At 37.1% G+C, this 22,432-nt stretch overlaps 1 protein-coding gene across 3 annotated transcripts in view; it reads left to right on the forward strand.

Moving 5' to 3' along the window:
- LOC150106221 (protein tyrosine phosphatase domain-containing protein 1-like) overlaps positions 1-22,432 on the forward strand; it is a 719,641-nt gene that overhangs the window by 370,583 nt on the left and 326,626 nt on the right. For all 3 annotated transcript variants that reach the window (XM_090392247.1, XM_090392246.1, XM_090392248.1), the window contains exon 8: positions 12,730-12,845. In XM_090392247.1, coding sequence (XP_090248373.1) covers positions 12,730-12,845 — 116 coding nt within the window. The remainder of the gene's footprint in view (positions 1-12,729; positions 12,846-22,432) is intronic.

Genomic DNA, 22,432 nt, shown 5'->3' on the forward strand with positions numbered 1-22,432 from the left:
GTTCTCTGCATTCATTATTCTCTCTCTCTTTCAGCAGCAGTCACTCCAAATGACTCACACCAAAATCATTCAAATGGAGTCCATCTTTTTTATACATTTCACTTCAAACTCATTCCACATGTTAACAAACTGCATTTCTTTCTCTTCATGCATTTCTGTTAATATATCATTCATAATCCTTGCTGTCTGCCTCATCTCATCACTATTATACCTGGACAACACACAGACTTCTTTTCCTTTCACTATTATCTTTTATTCTTCTCAGCAGTTTCCTTATATCCACTCTTACATTATCCTTCATCCCAGTCAAGTCATTTGTTTCTACTACCATTACTAAATCTTTTGCTTGCTTACTCCTCATATCCAATGTCTCAATAATCACTCTATTCATTCTAACTTCCTGAAAACAAATGTTGTGCATCTTTTTTGTTTGCCATACTTCTAATAATGAAATTCTCATACAAATCCACTCCCAAGTCTTTCATTACCTTTTTTTCATTTTCATATCATCATTATTCATTTTTGTTTTGTTCACTCTTCCATACAATTCTCTTCATTTCACTTTGCATCTGCTTCATCTCTTGCCTCATCTTCACCAACTCAGCTTTCAAACCTTGCATAATTTTTTCACCATCATTCACTCTCAATATCCTATTGTGATATATTCAAACACAAGTCTTTAAACCATCATTTTCAGTTTTTTACAAATCAAAGTCTAAAACTTCAGTAGTTTAGATTTTCCAGGTGAAAATACCAATTATTTTTATTTATTTAAAATGCCTTCTTTTTTGATGAAACTACACCTGAAGTGCTTAATTTATAGTAAAGAAGGATGCAAATTTTTCTAGACTTTGAAATATAAGAGCACCTGTGAAAGGTGACTGTTTCCAACTGAGGAATTTCAAATACATTAATATGAACTGTAAAGAGCAGATATCATACGAAGCAACAAGAATGAATTTAAAAAAAAAAATAAATAAATCACATAGAGATAAGCAGGTTGCTATGTATCTCTATAAGATTTAATATAGCAAGTAATGTTTAATGTGTAGGCCACATATATTACTCTATACAAATTAGGATTTTCTTTGAGATGAAGACATGATGAAGAGGATACAGAAGTGAGAAACCAAAATGGTGACTGGTCTGTAAGGATCAGATTTGAAGAAGAGGATACTGAATGGATCCCCATAAGAAAAGAGTGTGGGATGAACCCACTCCTTTTTAATGTCTTTAGTGAATGGATGATAAGCGAAGTCTTGCAAGATCTGAAGGATGGAATAAAGATAAAACGGACATCTGATGAGGACAGATTGAAGATTTTTGGTTCACAAAAATTGGCTAATAGGCAGAGAAGGAAAGATATGATAGAAACTTGTAAGTTAATAAAGGGGTTTTACAGGATTCAATTAGAGAAATATTTTTGATATATGACAAGAAGGGAGAGAGCAAGGGATCACTCCTGGGAATTGTGAGGAGTGGTGATTTACAAGGGTATGAGATCTAGTGTTTTTTTGTTGGAGTATTCTTTAGAGTGGAATGGTTTGCCAAAGGCAGTAGTGAGTGCTTTGAAAGTGAATGAGTTAAAAGAGAAGTATGATATGTATTTTGTAAATAATAGTTGGTATGGGCCTCTCATGATGAGTCTATAATCTACAGGATGAGGAGAGGGGGGATATGGTAGATTAAGTTGGTTATGGGTTGTTACTGAGTTAATGTGGAAGAAACATTTAAGAGAATGGGAGAGGGGATAGAAGAAGGAGCTGTCTGGGGAAACTGTATAAGGCAGATGTGATTAGAGATGGAAGGAGTAGGTTCTTTACAAGGAAAGTGGTTGGTGAGTGGAATGCATTGCCTGACATTGTGGTGAAAGTGGATAAATTGAATGAGTTTAAAACACGGTTTGATGGAATTGGTAAGAGTGTGTACCTCTCATGATGAGTCTTTTGACTCGTTAAACATATGGTGTTATTAATAATAATACTAATAATAATATGACATCCTTGAATTAGATTAGATGCACTGGATTGAGTCGGGGAAGGTGAAAGAATCAAGTTATCCCGAGAATAGTACAAAACTTGAAGCAAGAATTGGATTTCTTCTCAGCAAATGAGAAAGTGAAGTATTATTAAGGTACAAGCAAGAAAATGAGATAGAATGGCAAGGTTTGCATCAAAATGGTAGTAGGAGAAATAAGTAGTAGTGGCAACACACTAGGCAACACACTAGGCAACACACTAGGCAGTGTGTTGCCTAGGCAACACTAGGCAACACACTGACCACTACTACTACTAAGTAGTAGTAGTGGTCAGTGTGTTGCCTAGGTATGATTGTGGTGAAATGAGGCGGAGAGCAAGGATTATGAATGATATTCTGGCTGAAATGTGTGAGGAGATGGGAGTACAGTTTGTTAATGTGTGGAATGAGTTTGAGGGACGAAGTGAGCTGTATGGAAGCGATGGACTGCATTTGAGTGGTTATGGTGTGAGTCGCTTGGAGAGACTAATGCTGGAAAGTGGAGAAGTGAATAGAGAGAATGAATCAGATCGAGAGGGGAGTGATGTGGAAGAGCAGGAGAGTAAGACAGGAGAGATTGAAGGAGTGGAAATGAATGTGGAAGTGAGTGGTATGAGTATAGAAAATGAATGGGTGTGCAAGAGGAGCAGAGAAACGGCAAGGCTCAGGGTGGACAGGGATACACAGCGTGAGAAAGGTGGATGCTCCAAGAGGAGGTGAGAGCATGTGTAGGCAGGAAAGTAATGGGATGATCAGGGATCAAAAGGAAACAGATGGAATTGCAAAGGGTTCTAAAATGAAGAAGCAGAAAGGGAAATGGCCCCAGTCCAGCATGGAGAGATCACATTGAGTGAGTGGTATCAGTGGAACTAGCTGTAGATCCAGAAATGAGTTGTTGTGTTTGTATACCAATGCTAGAAGTATAAGAAACAAGGCGGATGAAATGGTTGCACTAATTGCGTCTGTGCACCCAGAGATTGTCGGAATAAGTGAGACATGGTTAGATGAGGATGACATCCTGACAGGAATAGAGATGGAAAGGTATGATGTGTTTCGTGAGGATAGAAGGGGTAAAAAGGGAGGGGGAGTGCTATTGATGATAGAGAAAGAGTTATGTCCATACAAGGTAGAGATGCAAGAGGGAAATGGGGCCGGTGGTTTTGAGGCAGTATGGTGTGAGATAGAGGTGAATAGAATCAAATACTTGGTGGGATGTTGTTATAGACCTGGTAATGTGGATGATGGTGATAGTGAAATGTATAGTCAAATAAGCCAAGCAAATAAGAAAAGGGTGATCATTATGGGTGATTTTAATTATGGCAATATAGACTGGAATGAAGAGATAGCAACTGGAAGTAAAGAAAATGAGTTTCTTGAGTTTTTGAGGGATAACTACCTCAGACAGTATGTAACAGAGGGCACAAGAGGATTAAGGGTCTTGGATTTGGTCATCTCATCGGAGGATGTAATTATCAATGAGGTATCAAATCATCCACCAATTGGTGAAAGTGACCATGAGGTGATTACTTGGGTGGTTGCCAGCAGTGCAAGGACCCCTGTGAAAAAAGGGTATATGTGGAACTACAAGGGGGGTGATTATGAAGAGCTCAGGAGACAGCTTGCAGGTGTAGCATGGAATGAGGAGTTAGCTGGAAAAGAGATCAATGCAGCTTGGAGGATTTTCAAAAAATATTTAGTGGATGCAATGTCTAAATGTATACCACGGGTGAGAAGGTTAAATAAGGTAGGTGTGAGATGGATGAATAAAGAGATTAAGCATGCAATACAGAGAAAAAGGGCATTGTGGAGGCAGCATAAGAGAAGTGGAAGTAACCAATTTCATGAGGTCTACAAAGACCAGGCAAGGAAGGTGACTTGGTTGGTGAGAGTAGCTAAAGAGAGATATGAACAGCAGTTAGCTAATGAAGCTAAAAAGAATCCTAGGGAGTTCTTTCGATATGTAGCCAGCAAAAGAAAGAATGATTATGGAAGGATGACATTGATTGGAGGAAATGGTATAAAGACAGCTGTTGCAGAATGTGTGGTGGAGATACTTAATGAGCAGTTCATAAAGATCTTTCAATCTTATGAATGCGACTTCATGGAGAGATTGAGAGCAGTTGTTGATGGGCAGGAGAGACTGCCTGTGAGCAAGAGGTGTTTGGGGAGTTGAGTAAACTAGATGTAAATAAGGCTGTGGGACTTGATAATATATCACCGCGTATTCTGAAAGAATGTGCCAGAGAGTTGACACCTGCCTTGACATATTTTTTTAATACGAGTCTTGCACTTGGTCAAGTCCCTAAAGAGTGGAAGGAGGGCAAGATTGTGCCACTTCATAAAGGAGGTGATCGAACTCAAGCATCAAACTATAGGCCTATCTGTGTGTCAGGTGTTGTGGTTAAGTTGTTGGAGAAGCTTGTGAGAACTAGGATCCAGAGTTGGGTTGACAACAATGGTATAATCTTTGATGGACAGCATGGATTTGCTAAAGGGAGGTCGTGTTTTAGTAATCTACTTACTTATTACAATAAAGTGACTGCTTCCTTGGACAGTGGAGAAGGATACACAGTAATATACTTGGATTTTGCAAAAGCTTTTGATAGAGTACCTCATGGTAAGTTGACAATCAAACTAGAGCAGATGGGGTTGGATATTAGATTAGTGCATTGGATTGGAGACTGGCTATCTGATAGGTATCAACAAGTTGTGTATGGGGGTGCAATATCCAGGAAAAGGAAATTCACTAGTGGAGTGCCTCAGGGATCTGTTTTAGGGCCATTACTATTTAACTTGTATATTAATGATATTAGCGAAGATTTGGATGGAGATATTCAGTTGTTTGCAGATGATGCAAAGTTGGGACGAACCATAAAGAGTAGTGAAGATGTTGTGGCCTTGCAAGAAGACTTGAATAAATTGAGTGATTAAGCAAGCAAATGGGGATGTGAGTTCAATGTTGCAAAATGTAAGGTTTTAAAATTTGGAAAACAAAGTTGGGATGTAGAATTTATGCTTGGTGAGAATATATTGTTGGAAGTAGAGGAAATAAGAGATCTGGGAGTGATAGTGGATAAGGATCTAAAATTTAGGGGACACATCGCCAAAATTGTGAAGACAACACAAAGACTTCTGGGAATGATGAGGAGGACACTGACGTGTAGAAGTAGGGAGATTCTTGTTCCATTGTATAAGGCTTTGATTAGGCCACACATGGACTATTGTGCCCAGATTTGGTCACCTGGTTTTCAGAAGGATGAAGAGATGTTGGAAAGGGTCCAAAGGCGACTGACTAAGGTAGTTTCTGACCTCTGGAATGTCGAGTATGAGGAAAGATTGAAAAGATGTAATTTGCAGAGTCTAGTGGAGAGAAGGAAGAGGGGAGATATGATAGAGACCTACAAGTTGGTAAGGGGTTGTTATAGGATCAATGGTGGAGAAGTTCTACAGAGAATAGTGGGAGATCAGGGGAGAACCAGAGGTCATCCCTGGAAACTGTATAAAGAGGGTGTGAGTAGGGGAGTGAGAGGCAGGTTTTTTTCGTGCAGAGTTGTGAATGATTGGAATGCCTTGCCTGAGAGTGTGGTGTCTGCAAGGAGTTTGAATGTGTTTAAGAGTTGGTATGATGAGATGTGTGTGAGATAAAAGGACCTCCTAGATGAGTCTTTGACTCCATGAGGTCTTGTTTAATAATAATAATAATAATAATAATAACTCTGTGGAGGTATCACGTAATAAAAATCATTTAATATAACAATGGTTCAGGCCTATTTGTCTCTTTCAGTAAGTACTGAAGAAGAAATAATTAATCTGTAATAATTTAGAACTAATCTTGGCATCAATACCAAAGAGAGGGAGCCTCCTTCAGTGAACGTGCTGGTCACTGAAGGAGACTGGAATGCCAAAATTTGGAACTGACAATGAGGAATGGGAAAGATTAATGGAGAATATGAGTATGGAGAAAGCAATGAAAGAGAAGAAAGTTTTTTCACCTTGAAGAATTGGGTCACATTAGACTAGCATTGTTAGAATATGGAATCAGATTATGGCTTAGTTATTGCCAATATCAAGTTTAAATTCATATGACAAAAGAAGGCATAGTTTCGGTGTCTAAGAGTTATAAGGATGTTGAGCATGGAACTCATAGGGAAAGTGTACAGGAAAGTGCACAAGGAAGAACTGAAATTCATTACGAAAAAAAAAAAAACTGGAAGAGAGAAATAAAGTAGAATAGTCCTGCCATCAAGAGGACAGTGGAAGTCTCAGGGACAGACAGGGCTGTCACCAGATTAGATCGCTCCCTGAGTCAAACAATTAAATATCGCCCTTGATGGATTATAAGATAGAAATATAAGAAAATCTCCAATTGCTATTTTGTTTTTTTTACAAGAGAAACATTAATGCAAAATGATTACATAATAATATTAATTAAATGTTTGCTCTGTTGGGATATCACACAATAAAACTGTTTATAAGCTCTTCTAAATTTAAATTGTAAGCTATGTCTGCCTCTATCAATATAGTTGCTAGACCAATGAATCTTTCTTGGGTTACTGCTGTTCGCAAATAATTTTTAATCAGTTTAAGCTTAGAAAAACTTCTTTCTGCACTTGCTACGCTAGCAGGAATTGTTAGCATAGCGACGGTGCCTTCCGCAATATGGCTGAACGAGTGCCCTTATTAAGCCGTGGCATGAGGCAGGCTGCCTCTATGCTACACTCTATCGATGGTACTGGGGACAGAGAAGCACCGAAGAAGAGGTGGATTTCACAAGAGTCATTAAAGCTAATTCAAAAAAATGAATAAATAAAATAAAATAAGAGCATTAACGATTTGGAGAGATATTTCCCTGGAAATACTTCATCTAATGGAGTGAAATAAAGAAAGCAGTTAGAGCAGCAGTGCAAGGATATCAACACATATTGCAGTGAAAGAAGAGAGGTATACAAAATCATAAAGTATGAAAATGTTGAAATCTGGATAAACATAGGGGAAACAGGAGAGAGAGAGAGTTGGACAATATACTGCTCAGAGTTATGAGATGAAGAAGCACACTATCCACAAAGGGAGAGAAGGGATAAGAGATGTTAAAGGTAGTGAAGCATATGAACCATAAAAGCCCCCGGAATGAGCGATTACAGGGAAAATGCTAAATGAATGGTGGTAATGATAGATAAACGATATTGGTTATGTAACATTGGATGAAATGAAGGGAAGGCACCAGAAGAATGGACAAGATGAATTTTAATATCTGTTCACAAGAAAGAAAGCAAAATTAATGCAGAATGTGCAGAATGATTGCCATAGTGAACATTAACAAAACTGTAGTGATGATATTCTGAGCTGAGAGGATTTAAAAATGAATAAATATCAGTGGACATGAGCTAGAAGAAGTTAGAAGCTTCATGTACCTAGGGAGCAATATGGCACATGATTTAGACTATAAAAGAAGATAAAAATCATGAGGAACAAAAATGAATATTAGCCTATAGGCAGTGGATAAGACAGAAAAGTAAAGCAGAGAGCTGAGCCTTTAGAGGACTAGAAACATGCATATTCTTGTGTGCTCTCTGTAGATGTGAGACATGGGTAATGGTCATAGACTATGAGGCAAATATGGCATTGGAAAGAACATGCTCTAGGAAAGTTCTACAGATTGGGTGATGCAAAAGGGTAAGAAATAAAGAACTTAGAGAAAAATAAATTTTAAAGAGAGCCTGGGGCAGAAAATAATTAGAAATAAACTCACCTCTTTTTCTTTTTTTTGGACATATCTGTAGGATGGATGACAGCAAGAGATTCAAAATCTTGATGTTTGACAGAATGGATAGACTAAACTGAAGAGACTGCCAAGATGAGAGTGGATGTATTTTGTAAAGAAGTAGAATGAAAAAGAGTCTTCAAGAGTTGAGCTACCTTAAAACGAACAGAAAAGGATGGAGAAAGTAATGAAACTACATCAGACATAATGGTCATTTGACCCATAGGCACTGATGACAATGATTGGCTAATTCTCTTTGCCAATAGTTATTGTCATTAGTGAGATATTGCTGACAGAAGATGATATTGTTATTGGGATAGAATGTGAGGGTGTAGTATTTTCAGGGAACGCAGCAAGGAATATCACCAATGATAGCAGATTAACTGCAGCCAGAAAGTGTTGATGTTCAGCAGGAGGTCAGAGAAGGCAGAAGGTTAGTGCATATAAGGCCATCTTTTGTGAGAAGCAGGACAAAATATAGTCAGTTTCTCCTGTAGGCCAAGTGATGCAAAGGATGATGTATGTAACATGAGCATATATCACCAAATAAGATTAATGAGTGGAATCTGAGTAATTATTATGGAGGGGGGCCTCAACTATGGTGATATATCTTCATAGCTGGAGGAAAGGACATATGGATAGAAGGAAAAGAAATTTATCAGCTACTAAGGAATAATTACCTGAGGCAACATCTGATGGAAGATATGAGAAGTTCGAGAGCTGGATCTGATGAATGCATCAGACAATGACCTTATAGCCTGAGTTGCTTCATCCATAAATGCGAAATGACCAACCAAGAAAGTAGTAGAAGCTGTATATCTAGAACTAGGAAGATAAATGAAATGGGAATTAAATAGATAAGTAGCATCATTAAGTAGAAGCTTCAAAAGAAAAAAAAAAGCTGTGGAAAGAATTTAAAGAAAAAGGTGACCAGCAAGTCCATGAGCAATACAAAATGCATGCAAGAAAGGTGACCAGTATGATAGCAAATTACTTGGGCAAGCTGAAGGTGATCCCAAAACATATCTTTTGGTATTTGGCAGTAGTACGAGGACCTCTGTGAAAAAAGGGTATATGTGGAACTACAAAGGGGGGGGGAGTGATTATGAAGAGCTCAGGAGACAGCTTGCGGGTGTAGCGTGGAATGAGGAGTTAGCTGGAAAAGAGATCAATGCAGCTTGGGGGATTTTCAAAAACTGTTCAGTAGATGCAATGTCTAAATGTATTCCAAGGGTGAGAAGGTTAAATAAGGTGGGTGTGAGATGGATGAATAAAGAGATTAAGCATGCAATACAGAGAAAAAGGGCATTGTGGAGGCAGCATAAGAGAAGTGGAAATAACCAATTCCATGAGATCTACAAAGACCAAGCAAAGAGGGTGACTTGGTTGGTGAGGGTAGCTAAAGAGAGTTATGAACAGCAGTTGGCTAATGAAGCCAAAAAGAATCCTAAGGAGTTCTTTCGATATGTAGCCAGCAAAAGCACGATTAATTATGGAAGGATGACATTGATTGGAGAAAATGATATAAAGACAGCTGATGCAGAATGTGTGGTGGAGATACTTAATGAGCAGTTCATAAAGATCTTTCAATCTTGTGATTGTGACTTCATGGAGGGATTGAGAGCAGTTGATGATGGGGAGGAGAGACTGACTGTACGTGAACAAGAGGTGTATGCGGAGTTGAATAAACTAGATGTCAATAAGGCTGTGGGATTGATAATATATCACCATGTATTCTGAAAGAATGTGCCAGGGAGTTGACACCTGCATTGACATATTTTTTTAATATGAGTCTTGCACTCGGTCAAGTTTCTAAGGAGGGCAAGATTGTGATACTTCATAATTGAACTCAAGCATCAAACTATAGGCCTATCTGTGTGTCAGATGTTGTGGTTAAGTTGTTGGAGAAGCTTGTGAGAACTAGGATCCAGAGTTGGGTTGATAACAATGGTATTGTCTTTGATGGACAGCATGGATTTGCTAAAGGGAAGAAATGTTTTAGTAATCTACTTACTTATTACAATAAAGTGACTGCTTCCTTGGACAGAGGAAAAGGATACACAGTAATATAGTTCGATTTCGCAAAGGCTTTTGATAGAGTACTTCATGATAGCTTGACAGTCAAACTAGAGCAGATGGGGTTGGATATGAGATTGGTGCATTGGATTGGAGACTGGCTATCATCAACATCAACCCCATACACAACTTGATGATAGGTATCATCAAGTTGTGTATGGGGGAACGATATCCAGGAAAAGGAAAGTCACTAGTGGAGTGCCTCAGGGGTCTGTTTTAAGTCCATTACTGTTTAACTTGTATATTAATGATATAGATGAAGATTTGGATGGAGATATTCAGTTGTTTGCAGATGATGCAAAGTTGGGACGAACCATGAAGTGTAGTGAAGATGTTGTGGCCTTACAGGAAGACTTGAATAGATTGAGTGATTGGGCATGGAAATGTGAGTTCAATGTTGCAAAATAGAAGGTTTTAAAATTTGGAAAACAAAGATGGGATGCAGAATTTATGTTTGGTGAGAATATATTGTTGGAGGTAGTGGAAATAAGAGATCTGGGGGTGATAGTGGATAAGGATCTAAAATTTAGGGGACACATTGCCAAAATTGTGAAGACAACACAAAGGCTTCTGGGAATAATGCAGAAGACACTGACTTGTTTCTTGTTCCATTGTATAAGGTTTTGATTAGGCCACACATTGTGCCCAGATTTGGTCACCGGGTTTTCAGAAGGATGAAGAGATCTTGGAAAGGGTCCAAAGGAGACTGACTAAGGTAGTTTCTGACCTCTGGAATGTCGAGTATGAGGAAAGATTGAGAATATGTAATTTGCAGTTTATTCTCTGTAAAACTTCTCCAACATTGATCTTATAAGGAGAAGTTTTACAGAGAATAGTGGGAGATCAGGGGAGAACCAGAAGTCATCCCTGGAAACTGTATAAAGAGGGTGTGAGAGGCAGGTTTTTTTCGTTCAGAGTTGTGAATGATTGGAAAGCCTTGCCTGAGAATGTGGTGTCTGCAAAGAGTTTGAATGTGTTCAAAACACGGTATGATAAGCTGTGTGTGTGTGTGATAAAAGGACCTCCCAGATGAGTTTTTGACTCCATGAGGTCTTGGGATGGTAATAATAATAATTAAAAGGAAGAATTGACTATAGTAGGATAATGTTAATGAATGCTTATGGTACTGAAGTGACTGAAGCAGATGAAATAGTTGCATTATGTGAGTGATCAAATTACAAAGGTAGAAATAAAAATAGATGAACAAGAGGTGAATAGGATATCACAGAACTTTGGTGTGAATACAGCTGTATGATTAGATGGTATATCAGCTTATATTATGATAATTTCAGCTTTGATAGTCCCAGGTAGATAAAGAAGAAAATAATTCTGCTTATAAAGAATGCTTCAAACTGACTGATCAGCCTCTCAGAAACCGTGGTCAAAATATAGAAGAAATTGATGGGAACATTCAGTAGTGGATGGATAGAAACAGGATTTATATGGGGTGGGAACAGCCTGTTTTTCTGAAGAGAGTAGGTCATGTCCCAGAAATTTACTCATATTTTATAATAAAGTGATAGCTGAGTTACATAAAGGAATGGTTACATGATGATACTACTGAAATTGGAAGTGGCAATTGGAGCAAATACATATCAATACAAAACACACACATATGGATAAGTGAGTCACTGATGGATAACCATCAGGGTTTATGGAGGAGTAGAGCACAGGAGAAGGCCATTTAATTTCTAAATTAATTATACAGGAAACATTCAGAGGGGAAGTATTTAGCTGTTTTATGATGCAAAACCATAGACCAATTTTTTTATTTATAGCATCTTTATTAATTATTATTATTATTCCTGACACCTCCAAGGAGTCTGAAGACTCATGGCAGGAGGATACCTACAACTGTCTCAACCACCACATTGAACTTCTACTACAAATCATCTCCATCAACGCCATCTATCGCTCACCACAACTAGTATTTTTTGTCTGTAAATTGCATGTGTTCTGAAGGGCCGATTTGTCTGTAGATAATTATAGATGTTACAGAGATCTTGCAGGATGATTTAAATATTGTGACAGTATGGGCAACGGAGAATGGTTACAGTTTAATGTGGCAGTATGTAAGAATGCATTTCGGGATGACAAAATTATAATTTGTGTTGTTAATGGAACTGGATTATAGAAAATTGATGATTCCAGAGATTTGAAAGTGCTGACGGACTGAGTTAGTTCAGAAGGCATGTTGTAAAAGTGGCTAAAATAGTCCATAGGAATGTCTGATTATTGAATAACACACTGACAAGCAGAGATAACACATTAAAAAGCTCTGATACATATCTCGCTCTCTGAACTACTACACACAGATCTGGTTATTTGACTTTTTTGGGATAAGGACAAGATGGACAGGATCCAAAGGCAGATAGTGAAGATTGTGGTTGGTCTATGTAATGCTCCTTATGAGGGCAGATAGAATATTTATGTTGCAGAAACTGGTTGATAGTTGCTAAGTTTCCACTTAGCAACTATCAACTAAAAGGATTTTTATAGGATTGATGCAGTGGAAAATTTTCAATACATGACTGAGGATGGGATATAGGAGTCTTCCCTAGAATTTGCATAAGTGCATGGTAAGCAAGGACATGAAGACTAGAATTTTTTTTTGCAGATTAGTGAATTAATGAAATGCGTTGCCAGATTCATTCTTGGCTCAAAGCAAAGTATGATAAGTACTGTGCAAATGATGGTTAATGCTTGGTGAAATGTTTAGTGTACCTTCCTGCAGCGAGTCTATAGACTCCATGGAGATTCCCTGAAATAATGATATTAGCAATAATAATAAAATTGTTTATATTTCATTAGTTTTTGTTTATTATGAGAACAAACTGTTATTTTTCAAAAGAAGCAAGGTATATTTTAAAATGTAGGTTGCAGTCCATTGTCATGCTGGCTTGGGTCGAACAGGTGTCCTCATTGCCTGTTATTTAGTCTTTTCCTTGCGGTGTAAGCCAAATGATGCCATCCGATATATCAGGATAAAAAGGTATGTTCCTATTAATTTCCATGTTCTGAAAGTTTTCTTTAATTATTTACATACATAGTGGGACATTTTTTGGCAACCTGATTTTTTTTTTATTTTGAAATATTTTTTATTGAAAAAAAAAGTGAATATTATCCATAGTTGTTTTCAGTAGAGAAGATAAATATTAGCAAAATGTTCTAGAGGCCATTGAGAAAACTTAGAAATGGAGGAAAGATGATAAAGGTGACATAAAATACTGCAGTGGGAGAGCAATTTTCTCTTTAGATACCTGAAGGGTTTAGTAACTGAAGGTAGAAAAACAGTACATGGTACTCCACCAGAAGTCAGTTGACAAACTAATCCATTGATGGTTGTTTAAAGCTTGTGTAAAGGTCTGATAATTGGGAGATCATTGCAATTACAGTAATCCTTCAATCATTTGACCACAGTGGCTGACCAATTTGCAGATCAGATAATTGAAGAGCCAGATATGTAAGAGTGTAGTTAGTAGGAGTGTGCAGACCAGATTTCTTGTGTGGCGAGTGAGTGGAATGGATTGCCAGAGTTAGTTGTGAGTTCCCTGATGGTGAATGTATTCAAGGAAGAGGTATGATGGTTGAATTGGGTCTCCTGTGATGAGTTTCCAGACTTTATGGACTCCAGACTTCCATAATAATAATAATAATGGAAGGCATAGTTATGTGACATGGTGCTGTGTCAGAAGTTAGTTGATACACTGTCATTCAAAAGTTGGTTATTTAAAGATTTGTACATTTGAAGTTTGGATGAGTGAGAGGCTACTGTACACTAAAATATTGTTAAATGAAACAAAAAGTTATAGAATGGTGACAATTAAATAAAAGTGCATATAATAAATTTTGTTTAATTCTTTATCCAAGTGTGAGCAAACAAAGTTTGTGCCTGAAAGTATATTCAGGACTGGGGTAAGGTGGTACAACATCAGGGCAACTCCTTGCAAAGGTGGAGCAAGCTACCAACACTCCTATCTCAGTATCTCCCATAATGCAAAACACATCTCCTTGCAGATATGTCTAATGTTATGTTATGCATTAAGGGAAGGGCCACTACCCAGACTAGTTTCGACCTTTATTGAGGTCTCTTGTGGGTGCCAGGCCCAAGTGGAGATACCAGCTAGAAGCATTAGCAAGGTCATCTCTACCCATAGGAGTTGCCAAATGGTGTGCCACCTTTTTAATAAATTACTCTGGATTTAGAGAAAGATGTTAAAAGTTTATTTTTCACTTGGTTAGAATATAATAAATTTAGTTTAATCCTTTATCCAAGTGTGAGCAAACAAAGTTTGCACCTGAAAGTATCTTCAGGACTGGGGTAAGGTGGTACAACACCAGGGCAACTCCTTGCAAAGGTGGAGCAAGCTAACATCACTCCTATCTCAGTATCTCCCATAATTACAAGTGCATGTCAATACATGAACTAGAAAAAGGTATAAAAAACATGAAATATGGAAGGGGAAGCTGGAGCCAGATGTATTTGAGAAGTAATGCTAACACGCAGAGGTATAAAAGTTTTTCACTTGCTACACTACACAATTCAAAAGGCCTGAGCAGAAGGTCAAATTCCTAGATACAAATATCTTAGATACGAGATTTTTGAGTAAAAAATCAAGAGAATGAACAGATGTCATTTATGGCAGAATCGTATTAATGAGGATATTAGAAAAGAATTGACGTTCTTTGCATTCAGGAATGTGTATGGTCACATAAATGGAATGTAGAGGAAAGTTTAGCAAAGCAAGTGTTTCATGTTAGGATAGCAGAAAAACAATCCACATGAAGACCAGTCAGTATCTTGGTCAATTGATTCTGTTAGAAATGCATTGTAAGACTGGAATATAAGTTCTCAGAATATTACAGAAGAGAAAGATCCTCTAAAAATCCATAATTTGCACAATATTGCAAATAATTGGCTTAGGCTAGTGGGCATCAGATTCTAAGAGATTTTATTTTAATTTTGTAAATATTAACTGAGTTTTTGTTCAAAATAGAGAATGAATGCAAGAATTGTTTGCCATTATGCTTAATGGTGGGCATTGTTGCTAAAGCAGCAAATAATTTTTTTTTTTTACTGAACCAAGCAAAATCTGCATAATTTTCTAATTGCAAATGAAGTACACATGTATACATCTTTACTTTTTATTATTAATTTATAATTATTATTATCTGAGATCTCCAGAGAGTCAAGGATCCCTGGAGGTTTCAGAGGAAGGCTATGTATTGCTTAAACCAGTTGTCATACCTTCACTTAAATTCATTCAGACTAGATGCACTCACTACCTCTAAAGGCAAAGTATTCCACTCACTCACTGCTCTGTGATAGAACAAGCTAGCTCTTACCCCACTTTCTTGACTGCAAACAAAGTTAACTTCCATGGATGCTCCAGTGTTCTCTCCTCACTTTCCATATAATGAAAAATTTCATCATATATGATATCCTATAACCCCCATTCAGAAGTTTATAGACCTTTAGTATATTACCCCTCTTTCTCCCTGTTAGCCAGAGTCTGTAATCTATATGCTTGCAATCGTCCTCATAGTCTAAATCCCATAATCCTGATACTTGGCATCCTTACATGATAAGGTTCACTTCATTAATGACTGAAGCCTTTTGCTAGAGAAAACATCTGTACTTTATTCAAGATTTATATACATATTTGTATATAAACTTGAGAGAACTTAACAGTAAAGTATATAAAAGGTCTTTGGATTTCATTTGAAGTATTGTGAGTTATATAAACATCCATCCTTTCCAAACTCCAACCGGACATCTGAATATTGGTTGTTCTGGTATTCACACAGGATAAAATGTTTATATTTATTTAGAAGAAGTTGCCTTGGTGACCGTGATAATTAGTCTATGGTTTCTCTTCTCAAGTAGAAGGTGAGTGTTTTGAAAATGTTCCTAATTTGGCTTCTAGACCACGATTTCCATATTATTTGGTCCATAGACCACCCAAAGGAGCAGTGCACAGTAGGTTTTACAGTCTTTCGTGGGTAGCATATGTAAGTTCTATAATGATATAAGAGGTAAAACTATCAGTAATAAGGAAAATTTTCTTTTTTGTTTGGATAATTCATCAAGGCATCTCCTTCTAAAGATAAACATTTTACCCTCTGCACGCAAGTACATAAGTAGAAAGGCAAACAAAGATTAGGCATGAAAATGTGGGATCCTAAAGTTCTAGCTGGCACTCTCTATGGGTAAAGATCTCAATTACCTTGACTTTCAGCAGTTCTGTGACAGATTCCTGTACCAAGCTTTCAGATTTCTATTAGCTTCTATAACAGGGATATTTTTCTTCCATTGAATTTAGTGTTCTGTGTCAATGGCTAGTCTGCCACCCCCAGATGGCTGTAGTATAGATAACAGGAGCAGAACTCCTGTTTTCATGTCAGGTTAGCTATTCAGTCAGATGTTAGCTGTTCCAATTTTTTTCTGGCAAAAGAGAAAGGAGGCATGCTCTGAACTGTAGGAGGTATAGTGGGAGGAGATTTACGTAGGTTATCTATACAAGAGTTGGCTTAAAGAAAATGATGTTGCCATAGTGTAACATCAGTATGTGTGTGTGTGTGTGTGTGTGTGTGTGTGCATGTGATATATATATAAAGAGAGAGGTGGAAACAGGAAATGGCAGAAAAGTTACTCCCAAGCTTTAGCAAGGGACTGGAAAGCATGGTTGTTATTTGAGTTGGAAGCAAGCGTTTGCATTTGGCCTTTACAATGTTTGCTGTGGATTTGTTGGTAATTATTATTATTATTTTACAGTTTCTACAGTCTATAGTGAACCAAGTATATGCTGAAAGATATGTTAAATTATTTAACTTGAGCTATTGAATGGATGCTGAATTTTTATCTTTGGCTGCTTTGACACATTTATTGGAGAATCAGGCTTGGATAAGGGGTTGGGGGGGAGGGGGATTGAGTGGAGAATATAAATTTCCAACAATATCATTTCAGTTATATAGTTGGATCAGTTGGTTGGGTGAGAAGATTTGAAATTGAAACAATTAAAAATCATGAAAAAATGGTGTAGAAATCTTAGAGGAGGTGAACCAGTGTAGTGTAATAGGATATGAGACTGTGTGATTAGTCACACAGTCTCATATCCTATTATCATATCCTATTAGCCAGGAAAAGTCACTTTCTAGAAGAAAAACACAGACAAGTTGGTTGGAGTTACTGAAAGGAGAGCTAACATATATACAATGTATTTTGGGGGTGAGTCGGTTAAAAAGGTCTAGGGAGAATTATTATTATGTGACACATCCAGGGAGTACAAAGACTCATCGAGGGCGGGCACTTACTCTACAACTCTGTCTCCACCCAATTCTCCAACTACAATCATCATCTACACCAACGCCATTTACCACCCACCATCACCACTAGTACTTTCGCAGATAATCACAAACATCTATTCCCATGATGGGATTTGAACCTGCTGCCTTTTGGCTGGAGAGTGGATACGTTAACCACTCAGACAATCAGGCTGGCAGGATTAACAACTATTCCGATAGGTAGTATGAACACGTTTTGTTTGATACTGACATTGTAGACTGATGATTGTAGTTGGAGAAAATAAGTTTGGCTTCCTTTAATCTTTGAAGTTAGAGCAAGGGAGACAATTTGAACTATGAATATTAAAATTTCCACTGCTTCAGTAACTAGGCAGTATGAAATCAACTTTCAGAGATAAATAATCAAAGTAAGTTTGGTCATGAAATTAGAATAGTGAAGTTAATAACACGAGGTAAGAAAATATTGAGCCAGAGCAGATCATATAGAGCATAGGTGGCCAACAGCAGGCCCACGGGCAGCATGCAGCCCTTAACGTGATTTTGTGCGGCCTGCGGCAGGATTAAAACTATATTAAATTATACATATTATCAATTTAGCTATTAGTTTCGACCGCAGATTTTCTGATTGTTATACTAGTTATATTCATTATTTCTGATGACGGAAATAATTTATATTCTCAACACAGAATCAAAATTACTTTAAAAAGTTTACTCAATCTATAAAATCTACTGCTTCTCTGTGCGAGTAGTGGGAGTGGTAGATTTCTATGCGCTCCAGAGTAATGCATCATTGAAAGCACTTGCTCTGCTCTGGTTAGTGATCAGTTTCAGACACTCAATTTGTTTCAAATATTTTATATTGTTCTTCCAGCAGTAAAATGATTTAACAAATATAGTAATTCAATACATATAACTATTGCCTTGAAAAAATGCAGAGTTTATTTTTATTTAAGTTCCATCTAAAAGTGTGCAGCCCGTGACGCTACCAGTCATCATATATTGGCCCTCATATAGAATGAAGTTGGCCACACCTGATATAGAGGATATTCGAGGCATAGTAACCTTTGTTTGGCATGGAATATCATATCTAACAAAAGCACAGTCTTCTGTCTAGTTGAAATGAACTTAGTTGTTGAAGATACCAGTTGAGGTTTGGTACGGAAGAACAGATCAGCTTTCATTGCCTGCATGTGGTTGTGTGCACATCATTAATACTTCTGGTTGTGGAATTATGGTTGTGATTTTTGTTTGTTGCATTGCTGATATTTTTATTTTTTTAACAACAAATTAACTATAATTATTATATTATGTTTCATGCTTGATTTATGGCTGAAAGTAGTGCAGGAATGTGTACCTAACTCACACACTGGAAGTGCCCAGATTTCAGTTAAACATGGCCTTGACAGTGCTCTACTGTATTTAGACTCAACAGTCATGAGATGACACAGTACACATTATTATTATTATGATTCAGGCTTCCATGGAGTCGAGACTCATCATGGCAGTTCCTTCCTAGAAAACACAGTCTATCATACCACTCCTTGAACTCGTTGACTGTTCTTGTTCTCGCCACTCTATCAGGCAATGCATTCCACGGTTCAACCACCCTTCATGCAAAGAAACCACTCCTCATCCTCTTGCCCACAGCTTCATTTTTTAACTTCCAGGGATGGCCCCTTGTCCTTGCTCCTTCTCCCATTCCACCAAGTGAAAGAACTTCCCAGTGTCGACCCTGTAACAACCTCTCAACAGTTTAAAAGTCTCAATCATATCACCTCTCCTTCTATCTACCAAACTCTGCAGTCTACATTTCCTCAGTTGATCCTTATAACTAACATTGTACAGTCCTGAAACCATCTTTGTTATCTGCCTTTGTACTCTTTCCATAGTAAATTTATCTCCTTCAAATCCTAGGTACCAAATTTGAGAACAGTAGTCCAAGTGTGGTCTGATCAGAGCTTTATGCAATGGAATAAATCTTTTATCTCTGCAGGTCAGCATCCATCCCAGTATTGCAGAAATTCTCTAAGTTACCTTAACCACTTTTGCAATATGTTCCCTGAATTTCAGGTTTCAATCAATCAACCCCAGATCACTTATGCTGTATGTGGTCCCTCACTAATTTCTCCAAGATCTTAACAACTACTGATGAAACACAAACTGGTCTATAATTTGACACTTCCATTCTGCTACTGCTCTTATGCACTATCTTACCTTCTTTCCATCCCTTGGGTATCTTTCCCATAATAAGGCTTTCATTGAAAAGCCAGGCGAACAGAGTTATCAGTTATTTAGCACATTCTCTCAAAACCCATGGTGAAATTCCATCCAGTCCCACAGCCTTATTATTATCTGGAGTACTCAGTATTTGAAACACACTCTCCTTTTGCACATCTAACCTCGAAGCTGCCCTATTCCTTTATATTAAAACCTACTTCTCCAGGATGAAATACTCCAATAAAGTGTTCATTGAACAACTCCACTATGTCCTCTGCATCAGTCAGTCTATTCCCATTTTTATCCAACATTGTCATTCTTCCACAATCATTTCTCATCCTACTGGCCACATAGCTGAAACATTCCCTAGGATTTTCTTTGGATCTTAGGGTCAGTCTCTTCTCATATTCCAGTTTTGCCGTCCTTACCATACCAGTCACTCTCCTGATCTGAGTTATATTCTTCATGCATCTGCTCTCCACCCCTCTCCTTATATCTCTTCCATAACCTCTTTTTCACCTGCAGTTCCTGTTTAATATTGTCATCCACTTTACAAAAAATTGTGTCCTCTTCTTCTTCACTTGCGGAATACTGTCTACCATTGCTGCTACCAAATATTCCTCCACAATTTCCCAAGCACTAATGATATCTTGCCCTTCCAATTCCACCCTCGATGTAACTGCTCCAAGTTGATATCTAAGACTATTATAATCACCTCCCTTATAGCAGCAGGATTATTCACCAGAGGATCAGGAAACCTCCATATGAGTTCCAATTAGGTTTAGTCCCATTTACTGTTTAGCAGCAAGTTTATTATTATTATTATTACCCCAAGACCTCATGGAGTCAAAGACTCATCTGGGAGGTCCTTTTATCACACACACACATCTCATCATACCAAGCCTTAAACACGCTCAAACTCCTTGCAGACACCACACTCTCAGGCAAGGTATTCCAATCATTCACAACCCTGCACGGAAAAAACCTGCCTCTCACTCCCCTACTCACACCCTCTTTATACATTTTCCAGGGATGACCTCTGGTTCTCCTCTGATCTCCCACTATTCTCTGTAGAACTTCTCCACCATTGATCTTATAACAACCCCTTACCAACTTGTAGGTCTCTATCATATCTCCCCTCTTCCTCCTCTCCACCAGACTCTGCAAATTACATCTTCTCAATCTTGATTGCTGTACCTTTCAGAAGGTGCAAGCTCCTATTTAATTTATGATGTATTGAGCATGTCCATTAAGGCCTATCCACCAAACTTTGTACTTTACCTTTTCCATGGTCAGCATTGTAGTATTGTGATCATAATCTTTATGTCATGTGAGTGTATGTTTGTGGAGAGGCCATTTTATGGCTTCAATAATCAGGTAGTGTTTTTGTTTTTTGTTTGGTAGGCAATCAATGTTATCTATCCTCATAGATTTAGTTGGTATCCACCCCCTTCCCGCTAAGTAGGGAAGATATAAGGCAGCAAAACTCACCAAAACCCTTATTTGTCGAAAAATGGCAATGGAAAAGTGGAGTTGACTTGGTTGGTAGAGGCTATAATTGTGCATTACTAGTCCATTAATGGATATGCAGATTTATTGTATAACAATCCCCATGTTATACAATACTCATCATCGAAAGTCTCATTTATTGCAAGTGGTGTGTGTGTGTGTTATTATTACTATTGTTATTATTACCTCAAGACCCCATGGATTCAAAGACTCATTTGGGAGATCCTTTTATCATACACATTAGCTCATCATACCATGCCTTAAACACACTCAAATCCTCTGCAGACAACATACTCTCAGGCAGGGCCAGCCTTCTCTATAAAGAGGCCCGGGTGCAAGAAACCTCTTGGGGCCATAAAATATTTTTCAAATGTAAAAATTAAAGGATTCGAAATAAACGTATTGTATAACCTCTTACCTGCAAATGATTTTGGCACAGTAAAACAAAAAAACACATTCGAAATATAACAGGTTAACATAACGTTTACTGAACACAAAACAAAAGTATTAAATAATTAAAATAAATAAATATTTAACACAAACAAAAGTAACCTGGCTCACCAACTAGCACACAAAAACTATTTACAATTAATTATTGTTTAAAGTAATAAAAAAAATAAATAGGTTTACTATTTAGGGGCCTAGTTTTACTAACATGTATATTGCTTAATATGTATTTATTTAAATATGTGATTTTTTTTTGCTATGTCATTAATCATTTCCAAAAAATTACAATTTTTGGCAATTTCCTTTTCAATGCTTAATATAGCAAGTGCATTTAAGCGTTCTTCGCACATACTTGACTGAAGATAATTCTTTATCAATTTTAATTTGCTAAAAGAACGCTCTGCACTTGCTATAGTAACTGGTAATGTAAAGAAAATTTTCAATACAGTTAGTACATTTTTAAATAGTTCGTTATAACTATTATTTAATATATATTCCAGTATGTCTTGCACGTTATTTACATTTTTTTGGTCCAAGATCAATTCTCGTAACAAATCAATTTCCTGGATTAAGTCTTCATTTACATCTTTACTATAATATTTTACAAAATCCCTTGAGCAGTTTTCTAGTTCATTTTTTTCTAATGTTTTTATATCAGTGATTAATTTAAAATAAGAAATAACATTGGGTATATTTTTAAATCTCTCATCTATTTGTACAATAACAGTATCAATCACAACGTTGAAAAAGTGACATCTAAATTCCTCTGCTGGGTTTAGTAAAACTTCATCTTCTGCTAGTTCAGAAAATAATCCTTTTCTTTTTCGAATTCTTTTTTCAGGGAAGTCTTCGGAAATATTCAAGTTTCGTGCTATCATTTTTGCGTCATCTAAAAATGTGTTAAATTTTGATCTTAAATTTTGGATTTCATTTTAAATTTTATTCACTAAATTAAAAGCAGAGTCAAGAACAATTGTTTTTGCTTGAAATAGTTTGTTGATACTATTAATTTTTGACAATATTGTAAACCACACCGATAAGCTTAAAATAAATGGCATTTCTTGTAATGAATCTAGTAGACTTTTAGCTTCGGATACTGCT

The sequence above is a fragment of the Typopeltis vanoorti genome, chromosome 5, assembly GCF_054136105.1.
Source record: "Typopeltis vanoorti isolate ZY-2024b chromosome 5, IOZ_Tvanoo_1.0, whole genome shotgun sequence".
NCBI classification, from domain to species: Eukaryota; Metazoa; Arthropoda; class Arachnida; order Uropygi; family Thelyphonidae; genus Typopeltis; species Typopeltis vanoorti.